The sequence below is a fragment of the Gopherus flavomarginatus genome, chromosome 3 (genome assembly GCF_025201925.1).
Source record: "Gopherus flavomarginatus isolate rGopFla2 chromosome 3, rGopFla2.mat.asm, whole genome shotgun sequence".
Classification (NCBI taxonomy): Eukaryota; Metazoa; Chordata; order Testudines; family Testudinidae; genus Gopherus; species Gopherus flavomarginatus.
The window spans coordinates 177032338-177047013 of record NC_066619.1 but is presented as its reverse complement, the minus strand read 5'-3'; the positions used below and the strand labels follow the sequence as shown (position 1 = coordinate 177047013).

Below are 14676 nucleotides of genomic sequence, written 5' to 3'. Positions count from 1 at the left end.
TTCAAGTGACATCTCCACTTCATGTCCTAAATTATGGTATACTGTTGCTTTACACTGTTGAACAGTTCCAACATTTGATATTAGAATTAGTATCATGTTACAGATTGGCAAAGTGATCTCATTTGCACAATGTTTAACGTATTTTGTAAATGCTTTAGGACCTTCTGGGTGAAAGGTGTTACACTAATGTAAATCATGTGCTCACATAGTATAGTGCAAAGCATGATCTTAACCATTAGGAAAGGATTGTATCAACAACTATTCAGTTTAACTAGGGATAAAGCTTGACAATCACTTTTCATAATAAATTCTAAAGAGGGAAGAAAGTTCTGCCGAATATACATATTTAGAGGTGCCTGGCCCATGGGTGATGCTGGAGGGGAAATACCAATCAATTCAGGAACAAAAAGGATAAAGAACAAATAGAATGAATTGTTTAAGCTTTTATCTTGAAATGCAGCTAGAATTACCCTCTATTCTAATCTGTCACCTATGCTAAAAATTTTATCTAACATAAAAAAAATAGTTCTTGGACAGCAAAATAACTGGCAATCCCAAGTTGTTTTCACATTCTCTAACAAGAGGGTGTGACAGGCCTGCTGCAATTCAAAGGGCAATTTTCAAATGTCTTATCAATTATTCCTGTTGGAGGGGTTTCCACCTGCAGTGCTGCTGACCAAGCAAGTTGTAATTTTAAAAAATTATTATATAGTTCAGTAAAAACTAGTGACAGAGGCTCACCTGCTGTGTTTGCCATTATGCACGTAGAGGAGGAAAGCAGCATTTGTTCTAGTAAGTCACATTGCTGTATTTTTAAAAACAGTTATTAAAGTTAAGTGCTGTCCTTGATGATTTTTATATAATTAAACAGGACAAGAGTGGAAATTTAGTATCAGTTTATGAATTTCTCTCCAAGATTTAAAAATCATTTTCTTCTTTTAGCACTAAAAGGCAGATTATCCAAATGGGGGTTGTGTTCAAGTATGTCATTTTTGATAAGTTTAGACTTTTGCTGTTCATATGCTCCTTCCCAGGAATGCAATGTCCAGTCATCTTTTGAAAAAAATCTCCCCCAAAATGATGAATTTTAATTTTACACCACTTTTCTGCATAGCTTATTTCCTTTATCATTGCAGTTTGTTCGTTCTTATATAAGGCAGTTTATGTGCCATCCAATTATATAAACTGTAGACATGCAATTATATTAGATCCCCACCTGGCTTTAATACATTGTAAGGGTTGAGGCTGATTCCCACCTCCACACTCAGAGGTGTGTGTATGTGCTCTAATTCTCCTACTCAACTTCTTTTCAATCTGAAGAGGAACTTTTGTTACTTAAAGTCATCATACATATATAACCATAGTAAATCTTATGCCCATTTTTAATATTAATCTCAGAAACGTGTAACAAATACATAAACCCAAATAATTGTGAGCTGGATTAGTGGTGTAATCTTGGCCTCATTAAAATCACTTGGGGTTTTGCCACTGATTGCAGTGTGGGGCATGGATTTCACCTTAAGCTTAGGGTTGCAGATATCAATCACAGAACCTGTTTCAGGTCTGCCAAAGTCCACAGCCTTAATATTTGCATGATCACCATCACCCAATGTCTCAACTACATTTAAACTAACTACAAACTAATAGATGGTATGAACTTGTCACTTTCACTGCTGAGTCATTTGATTAAAGGGAGTTAGCAGCACCAGAATATTGCTTATGATTAGTAGTTGTTTTTTCCCAGTGGAAATGAAAAATTGTTTACTGCAAGTTGGCAGTCTTCATTTTGGTAATTAATAGCTGTGTAGAAGAGTCAATTTATAAAACAATTCAGTATTTTCAAAATATATAAGAATAATTTAAGATTAGACACCATTTTAGTAGCTAGAACTCTTTGCCTTAAAAAGGAATAATTGATCTTATAAGATAAGTATGTTCCTATTGTTAGTTCTCAATATCTACATGAGCTGAGCATACAGTGAAATAGTTGCAAAGAATCCTGTGGCACCTTATAGACTAACAGACGTTTTGGAGCATGAGCATCTGATGAAGTGGGTATTCACCCATGAAAGCTCATGCTCCAAAACATCTGTTAGTCTATAAGGTGCCACAGGATTCTTGGCTGCTTTTACAGATCCAGACTAAAACAGCTACCCCTCTGATAAGTGAAATAGTTGTTCCTTTTAAATGCAAGCCACTGAATTTAAAACAGAACTACAATGAATAGTCGTCAAGAGGTTTTCTTTAACATGTAAAAAAAAGTAAGATTTTTGCACATTTTCACACTGAAAATAATTTTATTTTGATAAGTCTAATATTACATTAGATATTATAAATCAGACATGTCTTTTTTTTAAACTTAACCTTTAAATCTTGAAAATGCCATAGACAAAATAAAACAAGATCTTCTTTGTTAAGATACTACCTTCTTTTCACCAGATTTCTTTTGCAAGGCTTCCATTAAATTTATTAGGTGTCTTGAACATGATTTGCAAAGACTGTATACTCTCTCCTGCACTGTTTTTTTAAAAGTCTGAAGAACAAGCACTTAAATTCTTTCAGATTTTTAAAGCAGGTGAGGGAATTTACATTTTCCAACACACACTTGTAAAATATCAGTCAGAACTGAGTAGAACAGCCAACGCCAGCAGCAGGTTCAGAAATGTCATTTGAAATGTAAGCCATTTCCAACCACGTTTCACAATTTATTCATGTTGAGAAATGCTTTTTACCGTGTCAGATTTCAGATTGTTGAGCAGAACAAAAGAGTATAATTTTCTAAGAATGGACCCTGTAATGCAGGGGTGGGCAAACTATGGCTTGGGGGCCGCATCTGGCCCTCCAGACGTTTTAATCTGGCCCTCGAGCTCCCACTGGGGAGTGCGGTCTGGGGCTTGTCCTGCTCCACGCAGCTCCCAGAAGCAGTGGCATGTTCCTCCGTCTGGCTCCTATGTGTAGGGGCAGCCAAGAGGCCCCACACACATCTCCCCTGCAGCTCCCATTGGCCAGGAACCACAGCCAATAGGAGCTGTAGGGGTGGCGCCTGCGGATAGGGCAGAGCCACCTGGCCACGCTTCTGCATAAGAGCTGGAGAGGAGATGTGCCGCTGCTTCTGGGAGCTACTTGAGCTTAGTGCCACTCGGAGCCTGCACCCCTGACCCCCTCCTGCATCCCAGCTCTGTTCCCGCCCTCTGAACCCCCCCAGCCCAGCACACCCTCCTGCACCCCAACCCCTCAGCCCCAGCCCCACCTGAGCCTGCACCCCCAGCCAGAGCCCTCACACACACATCCTGCACCCTAACCCCCTGCCCCAGCCCAGAGCCCCCTTCCACACCCTGAACTCCTCATTTCTGGCCCCACCCCCCAAGCCCACATCTCCAACTGGAGCTCTCCTCACCTCCTGCACCCCACCCCCAATTTCATGAGCATTCATGGCCTGCCGTACAATTTCCATACCCAGATGTGGCCCTCGGGCCAAAAAGTTTGCCCACCTTGGCTGTAATAGGAATGCTTACATACTGGGGAAAAAAAATCATTTAAAGATCAGTGACACCAGAATCCTCAAAATTGGATGGATAATTTTAATTCCTAATGGAAGCTCTGCTCTGTGCAAACTTACAGTAGCACAATATTAAACTATCACAAGTTTGAGGTATTAGCTGGAAAAGAAATATATACACCCATACACATATGCACACACAGAATTCACAAGTCTAGTGGTCCCAAGACCAGCAAACCTTGGTATTGAGTGAAAAGGAATCATGTACTTGTCAGGGAAATTATACATGCAAAGAAACTTTAAAAACCACATTTCACATAACCCTTAATATAAGGAATATTTAGGTTTCTGTTCAACATGCTTAAAAAGGAAATTATTTAAATACATTGGAAAAAATTCATATCTTTAATAGTGAGTAACCAAACTGAAAAGGGAGCCTGAAACCTGAAGCTTTCCTTCAAGATTACAAAATCATCCAAAAGATTATACCAAGAGGCCTCATTCCATCTACTTTCCCTTAAACACACCTGCATGAAGGTTAAAGGATGGGTTTCTTTTTCCTTCTCCAAGTTTTTCTTATCAGTTCCCCCCCTCCCGCCTTCTACAGCTGAAACTAATGGGATTAGACATGTAGATGCAGCCATCTGTTCTGTTAAATGCCCAAAACTGGACATGCTGATCACTGTGTTCATTCATTCCTCTATCTCCATGGCTCATGCAGATTTAATGGACGAAAGGGACTCTTGTGTTGGTTCATTATCACGAACCTAAATTTACCACGTGGTTACTCAGTGGATTACAATCCACACAGTTCAAGTGGTAGGCTGACTCGGTTAGGAAAAAAGGTGAAGATTCTGAAAGATCAAAATTGAAAGCCTGTCAATTAACAATAATCAAGCATTGTGGGAATTTTACCCATTTTCAGATTATAAATGTTTCTGCTACGATGGTTAATACCTCAAAAACAAAATGGATTCAAAAAAAAATTTTTTAACTGAATGCCAACAACGTTACTCTCAAAGGTAACAGTAGAAGGTGAAAGACAAATGTTCAGAGACCTTGTAAAGAGAGTTCATGACTTACTTGCTCCTCCCCATTGAGGCCCATTTCCTGTAAATGCATTTTGATAGATATATATGTGTATGCATATATTAGTATTTGCATGTGCATGGATTATATGACAATGGATCTGCATGACACTATATATGTATTAACATAACTTCATTTCCCCTTTTGAATATGGTGTCACATAATGCAAGATTGCCTGTATTTTTATAACATACAAATAGTGGTTCTAAATATTCAGTATTTTGCTTGTTCAGATGCTTGTAACATAAAGAACAATTTCAACCCCCCAAGGCCACAGGGGCAGATTTTCAAACGAGCTCAGCACCCAACAGCTCATGTTGTACTAAATAGGAGCTGCTGGGAACTTTTGAAAATCTGACTGCTTTAAGTGCCTAAATAGGAGCTAAGCGCTTTTGAAAAATCCAGCTCCACAACGAATTCTGAATACTTTTGAACATTTGGCCTTGTGTTAAAAACAAACCAACCAACAGGTCAGGCATAAAGAGAAACAAATCATTCTTGCAAAATATGAAAAGGGCAATTAGTTTTTATGAAAGTTGAGGACGCACCATCTCCTACCAAAAATAATAATAGGAACATAGGATATGATAATGGATTTGGTGCTTCTAAGGTAACTCCTAAAGAGATTCCCAATGAAATAAGATCCATGTAAAATCTTCAACTGCAATCAACGGCCTCATTAACAGATCATGGGAGCTTCTGGTATAATTAAAAGGGCTTCATGAGGGGCGGGAAATGTGAATGGTAAACAGAGGTTTAAGATTACATTGTTCCTTACTGTACACCAAGAATGATTTAAAAGTAAAATGCAATGGCTTTGCTAAGGGCTATGAGCCTGATCCTGCAATTGGTTAATTCCACTTGTTTCCCCCTTCCCCCCACCACACACACTGAGCCCTACTGAAAGTCCCCAAAGAGCAACTGCATCACTGTCACCTACTTAACTCAACACACTCTCACTCTTTCTACAGGGATCATGTACCCTGTATCCCACAGCTTCAGAAAGTCCCTTAATTTGTCAGCATGGATACATATAACATACATACTCAGTTCATGGAATTAAATTATACTGTATTGTATTTAATAAATGGTATGTTTGCCACTGATTTCATTTAAATGGAATTTTGCTATTGATTTCAATGAAAGTAGCTTCACGGTATTTGTATACAGAAGTCTGCTTGCAAACTCAGATCCTAAGAGGGGAAAAAGTATTTGGCTATGTAAAATTGTTATTAAGCACTGTATCTTCAGCAAAATTACTTCCAAGGGCCTGAGAAATCTGAGCTCCACATTTCCTGGTTTCTGCTAGAGTGACACTACAAGTACTAAAAGGGACAGGAAAATAGGGGGTTTAAATGAAATAGTTTGATCACACCTACAATATATCTATGGAATGTGATGTTTGTTCTCTTTGAAAAAGAAGCTGAGAAGGCTGCAGTGCAGGCTCTTAAGCAAGGTAAACTGTCATTGGATAAGAGGGAAGGTCCTCTCATTGACTGGTAACTGGTTAAAAGATAGGGAACAAAGGGTAGGAATAAATAGTGAGTTTCCAGAATGGAGAGCGGTAAATAGTGGTGTCTCCCAGGGGCCTGTATTGGGCCTGGTCCTATTCAATGTTAATAAATGATCCAGAAAAAGGGATAAATAGTGAGGTGACAAAATTTGCAGATGATACAAAACTACTCAAGATAGTTAATTCCAAAGAGTTACAAGGGTTACAAAGGGATCTCACAAAAGTGGGTGACTGGACAACAACATGGCAGATGAAATTCAGTGTTGATAAATGCAAAGTAATGCACATTAGAAAATGTAATCTCAACATATAAAATGATGGGGTCTATATTAGCTGTTACCACTCAAAAGAGAGATCTTGGAGTCATTGTGGATAGTTCTCTGAAAACATCCACTCAATGTGCAGCAGCAAGCAAAAAAGCTAACAATGTTGGGAATCATTAGGAAAGGGATAGATAATAAGACAAAGTATCATATTGCTTCTATATAAAACTCTGGCATGCCCACATCTTGATTACTGCATGCAGATCTGATTGCCCCATCTCAAGAAAGATATATTAGAATTAGAAAAGCTACATAAAAGAGCAACAAAAATGATTAGGGGTGTGGAACAGCTTCCATATGAGGAAAGATTAATAAGACTGGGACTTTTCAGCTTGGAAAAGAGATGACTAATGGGATAGGATAGAGGTCTATAAAATCATAACTGGTGTGGAGAAAGTAAATATGGAAGTGTTATTTACTTCTCCTCATAACACAAGGACTAAGGGTCATTCAATGAAATTAAACAGGCAGATTTAAAACAAACAAAGGGAAGTATTTCTTCACACAACGCACAGTCAACCTGTGGAACTCTTTGCCAGAGGATGTTGTGAAGGCCAAGACAACAACAGAGTTCAAACAAGAACTAGATATGTTCATCAAGGATAGGTCCATCAGTGGCCATTAGCCGGGATGGCTAGGGATGGTTTCCCTACCCTCTGTTTGCCAGAAGTTGGGAATGGACAACGGGATGGATCACTTGATGATTATTCTGATTATTCTCTCTGGGGCAGCTGGCATTGGCCACTGTAGGAAGACAGGATACTGGGCTAGATGGACCTTTGGTCTGACCCAGTATGGCCGTTCTTATGATCACTTTGGTGAATTAAATAAAAAGGGTGAAAGTTTCAGGTAATGATGCCTACCTTTGAGTTCCCTTGTCAGTTTTTGGTTTTACTATCGCATTTTCCCATGTATTCCTCTGCTTGTTGCTGTGTGAAAGATCCACACAGAGGACACTGACTCCCTTGAATAGTGAGTCAGTCAGTGAAACTACTACAAAATAATCTTGAAAAATAGATACTGTTTTTCCTCTTCAATCTATCAATAATAGCACTCTTACTTGTTACTTGTAACAATAATAGGTCAAAGATTTCCAGAGGGAAGTTTTTAAGTTGACTCTGTCACTTTAAAATAAAGTGCTAACTATATTTTAATGGCTATAAACTTTGTCTTTTTAATCTTAAAAATAAGTTTTTTTAAAAGTCCTAAATTCACTTTTAAGTTTGGTTTTAGTTAATCAAACAGAACATCCACAGAAATGTTTACCAAATGTGCAAAATATATATTACCTTAAACTGGTAACAAATCAGGGTTCTCAACTGACTAAAACAGAAATGTTTTGTGAGGATTTTTTTTTAAAGGTCACTTTTGCAAAGGAAATAAATGGGCTTGGTTTTGCTTCTTTATTACATATCAAGTTGGCCTACAAGGATCTGTTTTGTTAAATGATTTTTCTCATCTTGTTTTTTGGTTGAGAAATTCAGGTTCTGTGCAACTTTAAAAGAATCCTTCCAGATCACCTTTAAGGTAGGCAGATATGGGAAGTAATACCCATACTTCCCCAGTCCTCATACCCTGGTCTCAGTAAGAGAGACTGCAAATACTTAATCTAGCAAGTGTTAAGCAGCAATTTTCAACCAATCAAAACATGTTTTTTAAACAGAATATTCTTAGAAAGGTAATTATTTTTCTAATAATTTATAATTCAATGGAATGTAGCAACCTAGTTCTAACTGTGCAGTAATTATATCTTTATTGTAAGCAGCTTTATTAAACACATTTCTTAACTGTGGTTTCACAGCCCCAGTATTTTATAAACACACTATGAAATCATTTCCCTTTGTGTTCACTGAAAAAATGGCACCCACAAGCATACAGGTGTATCTATGAAACAGGAGGCCAGTGCATTTGTTCAAGACCATTGAAAAAATTCCTCTACTAAGACAATATAGAGAATTTGACAAGTTCTTTGTTATTTTGATGTCCAAATTAGCATATTTATGATGCTTTCAGGATACTTTTAGAATTGAGGGAATCCACATTTGCTTGCTTGCTTTACTTCTAAGGAAAACTGCAAACAGTTGGATGATCTCTAAAATAAACAGATGAATGCGATGATACATCATTCCTCTCTCCTTGCCCCAAAACCTGGTTAGTGGGGACATTCAGCACAGAAACCCTGCTTCATTTCAGTTTTCAGCTCTTCGCTTTGAAGTTCACCTTTGATTTGTACTATGAAGACTACTTCTTTCAAAAGACCAACTTGGTTTAGCTATTAGCTTTTTACGTCACTAGCCAGCCTGTTCCATGTTACACAACCATATACAATATTGGGCATTTCCAGTGAGACACTTCAGAAAAGGTACACACAAAAGGCTTAAGGGCCACTCAAATTAGCAGCATTTGATGTGGCTCTAAGGATTAACTATGCTCATAAAGTACACCAGTGTAAATCTAATGTAAGCCCAATGAAGTGAACAGGGCAGTGACTTCAGTTCAAGTAGTTACACTGTTATAACCTGAGAGTAGAATTTGTCTTCTCGCAATTTGATAAATTTAAAGAGAGAAATTCTCTAACAATGTACTGCCCTTATTACCAAACAGCCAGAATTCGCATATGAAACACACAATATTTTGCTATGTTGTGTTGACAAACAGTACAATACTGAAATTTCACCTATTACACTCAAAGCACTTATTTATTTCTATAGGCAGCATACACCCTGTATCCAGCTGTTTCAAAATGTCCCTTACTTTGTGACACCATGTGAGGATACATATAACTTACATGTTCAGTCCATGGAATTAAATTATACTTCATTCTATGTAATAATTAAATGGTATGTTTTCTCATCTATAGGAAGTCCATCCAGCAACACTGTGGACTGAAACAACTTTCTCTCTTGTAACTTCCTCTTGTTCCTGTACTTGATCAAATCTGTGGGGCTCTGATCACAGCAGAATATTACAAACCAGCTAAGCATTTAATAGTTAGTTGTCAGAAGTGTTAAAAGGCACAAATCTTGACTTGAGCAGTGATTTTCCTGTTCCACTTGTGATGAGTGAAAGGGAATTAGTTTCAGGATACTAGCGTGAAATGAGAAACTGCAAATCACCCGAGAGGAAACATATTGTTTTTTTCTTTTTTTTTAAACTCTAATTACTATTGCAGGTTTTCCTTCTACCTTTTCAGTGAAAAATAAGGAACCTGGGAATGCATGTTCAACATGCTTATGGACTTGTATACTACTGAAAAACCAAAGGGCAGAGTTGCTGTAAATTACTCCAAGTCCTAAAAGCAACATTCATAACTTCTATACAACACTTTACAAATATTTACTTTTGAAAGAGATTAGTGAAGCTCTTGGTTTTCTTAGTATTGGTCAGAAATTCTTAAAAACAACAGCTAACTGCTACTCTAAGCCAAATCAATTTATCCCAACATATATTTAGGAGTATATACTGCTATATTTTTAAAATATCAAGTTCTTCTAAGCTGGTAAAACCTGAAGATTGTACATACAGTTACAGATAAAGTCTTTAAACTTTTTTGTTTAAACTACTCACACTTGACATCTGAATAAGGAGTGATGTAGTCATACTATTTATTTCATCAGTGAAACAAAATATTTTATGGAGCTAAATTTCTGAGATTTTAAATAAAAAGTCATTTAACTTGTATATACACAGTGTTCTTTCCATAGATATTTACATGACAAATGTGTTAGAGGAGAACCACTATGACTAAGTCTCTACAAGTGTGGCATCCTTTCTGAGCTACTCTCTCTGCTGAAAGAATTCACGGAAGCCTTTGAAATAAAATCTAAACAATTAAAATATGTAAACTGACTTTGTTCTATATTTCATAGTAGGTAAAGAAGCCATTAAATGAAATTTCATCAGAAGGATTCTGGAAACAGCTACACAGTAGAGTTTTACGTCCACCCTCTTTTCAGCTTTCAGGATGAAACTAAATCTCTTCTCACTTGACAGGAGAGATATAATAGCGTACTTAAGGATGCACAGCTAAAATTCTAGTTCATCCTCCTCGATAGATACTGGTCAGCCTTTCTAGTTCTTTGCAGTTGTCCATTGGCAAGGAGTCTGCTTTCATTCGGAGGCGATCATCTCGGTATACTTTTGCTGCGTACAGCAAATCTGTTTCTTAAAAAAGAAAAAGATTTTTAGGGTTAAAGTGCTAATTGTACATGTATATAGGATTCTCTCACTCAGAACTACCCCAAGCATCTGACATCTAAATCCTCCCCACACCTTGCCTCACTCTGTTTTCTGCTCCCAACTAATAATCATAGTGACATCAATGTGTAGTTTTATTGCAGGCTTCAGCATTGCTGCTAGTTTGAAATTCAATGCTGGTAACAGGCTTTCAGTGTTCTTATATTTCAATCCGTACTTACCGATTTCAGAGAGATTCCCTATCTCCCTTTACTTGCTTAATTAAAGATGTTGACCACTTCACCTCTGTGGTCAATGATCTTATGTATGATCTTAATAATGCACCTCTAGTTATCCTGGCAGTGTTCAAAATCCATTCTGAGAGTAAAATGCCTTTTCGATCTAACTGCCCAGTTCACTAAATATACAATTTCTCAGGCATAAAATAATCCCTGTGTTCTGTTTTATAGGAGAGCCTACCAGTCCTACATTGTGGAGTATCTGATTTGTATAACATCTCTTTTTTGGTCTCAGGTTAAAATTCTAACTAATAAATCATTCATTAAAAGACAAACAACTTTGGAAGGAAAATTTTAAAATAGCAAAGAATGACATCTAAAAAACCACCACTGAACACTGAGCAAATATTTTCATAAATAAAATACAAAGCAGGAATAACTTATTACACATACAGAAATGCTAATTTGTTGGATTTGTTATTTCTTTTCTTTTTAAAAGCTATTTAGGAAGTTTTAATATGTTTACAACATCAATGCTATGTAAACACCACAAACAAAATGATTATATTACTGCATAATAAGAAATTATCATCAACTCCCTCCAATTTAACAGGGCATTACCATATTACAGAGTAAGCCTCGTTACACCATCTAGGACATATTGTTTCCGATGTATTTATTAAATAGAGTCAAACTTCTGACTCTACTCTTGTTCAGCTTCACTTTTGCCATTGCCAGTACGTACTCTAGAGTATTGTCTTTTCCTACCCTCCTTTCCCTGGTTTCAGAATCTGCCAATGTTTTTTAATCAGATCAGATTTTCTACCTCTGAGGTATCCTCTGGTATGTCTGAAATGTGGATTTCTAAGAAACTGGAGTGTATATTCCCCTCGTTTCAAGACTCTAACTATATAATACTGATTTTTGAAGCTGAGAGTTTAAGTGGGAATCCCCATCTTTAGCAGAGCTCTGTCATCCTGACAGCTGCTATAATCTCCCCTAGCCCCTCCCCCCTCTTTTTTTTTTTTAAAGCTTGGGCTAGAGCTGGTTGGAGAATTTTGATGGAATCATATTCCACTGGAACATGTGGTTCTGTCTAAACTGAAACAGTTTGCAAAAATAGGTTCATTTCACTTTCATTTCAGAAAAAAACCCTGAAAAAAGTTCTAATGTTGAAACATCACATTTCAACTTTTTGGAATGTAACATTTAGATTTTTCATTTTGAAATGACTATTTTGATTTTTTTTAGATTTTTTGTACTGTGTTATACAAAACATTTAGATTGTCATAACAAAACATTTCAACCTGAAATGATTTTCTTCAGGAATTTTCCTTCACAGATGATTGTAAAGTTTTAGGCTTCCATTCTGATTCAGAATGAAGCCTAATTCCCAAACCTTGAAAGTGTTTGCAAATGTAACTGCTGCACACAGCTCTAGTTAGGACAGAAAGGTTCTGGAAAAATTGCAGCTTATTCCCTTTGAGTACAAGCTGCAGATGCCCTCTTTTTTCATAATTAAATCTTTCTGCTGATAGCGATGAAATGTCACAGTGAGAACTGCAAAGAGGCCCAGGTGGAGAAAGCAGCCCGCTGTGTGCTCTCTGCCCCCCAGAGCTCTGACTGATCAACTCTGTAACTGAAGTTATTGTGTTGTCCCTTTGTTAACACTTTTGTTTCTATTTTACAGTGGTTTTTGCATAATGCAAGATGCAGACCAAAAAAAAAAGAAGGTGGGGAGGGATGCGGAGGGTAGGAATTCTGTAGAAGTTGTCTAAATCAAAAATTGATTTAAAAAATATCCCATCAAAGCAGGGGCGGGCTTTGGGGTTTTATTTTCTTCCAGGTTTAAACATGTAAATTTGAATATTTAGTTCATTATAATATGGTTAAAATAGCAAATCCAGGTAGGGGATCAGCATGTGGCTGAACTAAATGGCTGCTGTAGTCTGAATTCTAAGGAGACTGCAAAGTAATCTGCCCCTATTGATCCCTCATCCCCCATATCTGCTAATCCCACCCCAGAAAGCAGACCACAGGGTTGCAGAGGAAAGACAATTCAAAAACATTCCCAAATTTAAAAGAAAAATCTCACTAAGAAGTGTTTCAGGCTCACCGTATGGAGAGGCCTCTAACTTCATTTTGAAGACACAGCACCCAAAACAGAGGAATGAGTGGGCTGAAGAAAATAAACTACCAACCAGGGTGGACATTAAGGAGCAGATCTTTGAGTCTGACTACAAGACATGATAAGACATCCAAGACTGGAGCAGTAAAGAAGGAAGTTACTGATGTGGAATATTGAGTCTCTGTGTTAGAAACTTCTGGCCTAGGAGAAACAAGTGATAGCGCAGCACTGCTAGAGCAGAGAGAGAGAAATGTAGCATAAATTGGATAATATGAAAAAATAGATCAAGGAGAAACAACAATGGACTTAATGGACTGCCTAAGAATTCTGAAGCAGGAAACCCAATTTGGTGTGTAAAGTTATGGTTTTACTTCACAAAAAGATTGTGTTGCATCTATTATGAGATGGTACCTATGCACTCTTATTATCTTAGTACCCAAGCATCTCATTTTTTAAAGCAATATTTTAAAGAGAAGTCACATTGACATTTAAAAATCTACAAATAAATCTGTATGTTTCCTATTCTAAATAGCATAAGTATCCTGTAGAAAAATAGGATTTAGCTGAAAACCATTTTTTTTTTTTTTAAAGCAGGAAAATGTTATTTGACCACATTTTATGACAGGAAATTTCAAAATGAAAGTTTTCATTTCTAACTGCTTTAGGTTTCAAAACCGAACTATTTTGATTTTTACTTTTGGAATCTTCACTCACCTCCTTTTCACCCTTGTTTACTCCCCCCCCCTTTTACTACTGGAAAAAAGCAAGGATAAGGGGCAATAGAGATTAACAAACCTCAGAAAGCAGGAAAAACTATTTCTCTCTCTGTCTTTTTTGTACTTTTCCCCTCAGGATGATGATGGATAGAAGTGTGGGTTTTTTTAGTGAGAGAAGGTGGAGAATATACTCTTTTTAAAAAAATCTGAATTAAAAAAAGTAAAAATGAATTAGAGAAAGTACTATTTGTATTTACTTTCCATAAACAAGTGAGGAAGTGTACCCCCTTCTACTTTCACACACTTAAAAAAAAAACACCTCTATCGCATCAGTGTTTCTAATTGGGGGAAAAAAAGGGGAATGTGAAGAGGGGGAGAGGAGAAAAAATATCAGAATTCAAAACTCAAAATTTTAAATTAAAATTTCATTTCATTTCAAAATTTCTCAAAAAGTGTGAATGAAAAATGTTTGTTCAAAATCTTCCATGGGAAAAAAATTATTTTGTCCAACGCTAGTACTAATGAGGATGAGCTCTAAGTTTTACTCTAAAGGATGTTAATTTATGTTGAAGGGACAAAAAATAGGGATCTAATTTTTGTTTATCTCTGTTGATTGGTCCATGACCAGTGAGTGGAAGACTTTATGGTTTTGTAAACTTTTGTACTGGTCCAAAGAATATCTAGTCCCTGTAGGTTGTGAGATATTAGATGTTAAAAAACAGGTCATTTTGCTTTCTCACTTCAGTTTTGATGTGATTTTTTGCAGCCCTACTTTCACAATTTGACAATGTTTTATATCGCTCGCATGTATTAAAGGACTGGATTTGAGCCCTATCCCTTTTAAAAAGTAGCTAGTTTAAATTATATCTGAATTAAAGTGGTAAGAGAAAAATTAATAGGCTAAACAACCTTATTTTTAAGATCTGGTATTGCACAAGTTGCTAGTTCTAGGGGAGGGAGATAAAATGATAGAATGTGAAACTTTTATTTTGG

The 14676-nt window shown here is 36.8% G+C and overlaps 1 protein-coding gene across 1 annotated transcript in view; it reads right to left on the bottom strand.

Annotated features, from left to right (window-relative positions):
• Nucleotides 1–3567: 3567 nt before the first annotated feature.
• Nucleotides 3568–14676, bottom strand: part of DNAJB14 (DnaJ heat shock protein family (Hsp40) member B14) — a 37606-nt gene continuing 26497 nt past the window's right edge. The window contains exon 8 of the mRNA XM_050944455.1: nt 3568–10588. Coding sequence (XP_050800412.1) covers nt 10464–10588 — 125 coding nt within the window. The 3' untranslated portion in view covers nt 3568–10463. The remainder of the gene's footprint in view (nt 10589–14676) is intronic.